Raw genomic sequence first — 2575 nt, forward strand, 5'->3', positions numbered from 1 at the left:
AAAGGAAATTTGTTTTTTAACATACTTCCTATATATGTCTTATTTAAAAATAGCACACATTATATATATATATATATATATATATACATATATATAACAAAAAAATTGTATTTTTGTTATATAAATTGGAGAATAATTAAAAAAATTGTTATATTTTATTTTATTTTTTTATTTTATTATTTATTTTATTTTTTATTTTATTTTTATTTAAATTATAATTATATCTATTATGACGGGAGATAATTTAAGTAAATCTAAAAATATTTCTTTGAATTATATAGAAGACTACCGATATGATTATACTTATTATAATTGTGATACGGAATATAACTTAGATATAAATTATAAATATGTAAATTTTTGTCATATTATTGAACAGTTGGATATACTTGACCCTCAAAAAAAAATAAGTCATGAGAGTGTTAAAAAAAAAGCGTGTAACTACGAAAGATTGAAAAAAAAAAATGAGAAATATTATTCCTTTTTAGATTTAGAGAGTAAGCTAAACAATGTATATTATAATGATATATCTTCCTTTCTGTATGAAAACAAGATTTCTTTAGATGATACACATAGATTACCAAAAATTAGATTAAGTAAAAAATATGTTGAACTTGGATGCTTAGGGGTTTGGAAATTATCAAGTTTTAAAAATAAATTCAACGTAAAAAATTTAAGAGATAATGATCCTAATACATATTGGCAATCTGATAGTTTAGCTCCACATACCATAACAATTCAATTTATAAAGTTTTTAAAAATTTCAAAAATTTATTTACTATTGAACTATTACTTAGATGAATCTTACACTCCTCATGATATAACAATACATATTGGTAACGATGAAAATCATCTTGAATTATTGTGTGAAACGTTTTGTGATATGAATAAATATTCCTTAAATGAACCTTTTTGGTTTCTTATAGATTTTGAAAAGTGTAACATGTCTTCTTATTATTACAATTATAATATCAATCATTTAAAAAAAAAGAATCATATATATTGTCGTTGCTTGAAAATTTCTATAATATCAAGTCAACATAATGGGAAAGACACACGAATAAGGCAACTACAAATTTATGGTCCAAATTATTTTCATTACAAATATGATAAAATGTTAATATAAATAAAAAATAATATAATATAATATTAAATCTTAGTTAATAAAACGTTTTTTTTTTTTTTTTATATTTTCCAAATATGGAAAAAATATAAATGAAAAGTATTTTATTAAGCAATAAAATGATTAAAAAATAAAACAATATTTTACAATAAGGTGTCAAATATAAAAGGTAACAACAAAAAAATAAAATATAATAAATAAAAAAATAAATGAATAAATAAATAAATAAATATATATATTATATATATATATATATAATATTTAAAACATACAATGTATATAAATTAATACAAAAGTATATCTTCCTTTGTATTGTCAATTTTTAAAAGGAGATATTAATTAAAAATAAAATGCATATATTCATATATATTCATATATATATCCATTTTATAAATGATATAATATTAATAACATTATTTTTTATATTTTTTTACATATCCAATTTATTCTTCATAATATTCCTTTTCCATCTGCTCCAATATTTTCAATTTATCCGATAAAGTTACATTCAATAAATTTGAATTCTTATTTTTTAATCTCTTCTCTAACTCTTCCTTTATTTTTTCTTCAAAGTTTAAATTATTTATTCGCCTCTGATAAGATGTCATACCCTTTTCCTTATTTTGGGATATATAATTTTGCATATTATGTGCATTCATTTTTTTTTTTTTACCTGAACTGTTCATATTTTTATTCGCATGTTCAAAATATTTTTGGCTATTTTTTTCAAAGCGATCATCATCATTTTGGCTATTTACCTGATCATTTGAATAATTCATATCACCAAAATTGTTATTTATATTAGCATTAAATTGGATGTTCATATTAATATCATCAAAAATATCATACTCTTTATTATTAAAATTGTCTTCTATATTATCATCATCTAATAAAAAATCATCTTGATCATTAAAAAAAAGATCTTCTTTATCATCGAAAGAATGATCTTCATTTTCGTTAAAGTGATCTTGTATATTATCTTCAAATTCATCACTATTTAGCATATTTTGAATATAATCATCAGATATTTGATAATCACTATCATATTTTCTTCCACTTGAACTTTCGTCCGGATAATCAGACATTTCTTTTTCTGAATTACTATCAGATATAGATGATGATGAAAAAGAATTTGTTTCATACTCCTTTTCATTATTTCCATAAATATCTTCTAAAACTAAAATTTCAGAAGAATCAACGTTATTATTTTTTATATCATAAAGATAGTCCATGTAATTATGTAATTGTATTTTTTCTTCATCCAATATGTATAAATCATATTCGTAATTTTTATTACCATCAATTTGGTGTTTTTCTACACTTTTATTATATTCTTTATCATTATTATTATTATAATTATTATTATTATTATTATCATCATTATCATTATCATTATCATTATCATTATCATTATCATTATCATCATCATCATCATCATCATCATTTTTTTTT

At 19.7% G+C, this 2575-nt stretch overlaps 2 protein-coding genes across 2 annotated transcripts in view; one reads left to right on the forward strand and one right to left on the reverse strand.

Moving 5' to 3' along the window:
- Positions 1-229: 229 nt before the first annotated feature.
- PRSY57_1216900 (anaphase promoting complex subunit 10, putative) lies at positions 230-1126 on the forward strand (the record flags this gene model as incomplete). The annotated part of the gene is made up of 1 exon (XM_012908595.2): positions 230-1126. The coding sequence occupies one exon, from the start codon at positions 230-232 to the stop codon at positions 1124-1126; it is 897 nt and encodes a 298-aa protein (XP_012764049.2).
- Positions 1127-1566: 440 nt separating this feature from the next.
- The window catches only part of PRSY57_1217000 (hypothetical protein), a gene marked incomplete at both ends in the record, with an annotated part of 1515 nt that continues 506 nt past the window's right edge, over positions 1567-2575 (reverse strand). The window contains one exon of the mRNA XM_012908596.2: positions 1567-2575. This exon is cut by the window's right edge and continues 506 nt beyond it. Coding sequence (XP_012764050.2) covers positions 1567-2575 — 1009 coding nt within the window.

The sequence above is a fragment of the Plasmodium reichenowi genome, chromosome 12 (assembly GCF_001601855.1).
Source record: "Plasmodium reichenowi strain SY57 chromosome 12, whole genome shotgun sequence".
Taxonomy (NCBI): Eukaryota; Apicomplexa; class Aconoidasida; order Haemosporida; family Plasmodiidae; genus Plasmodium; species Plasmodium reichenowi.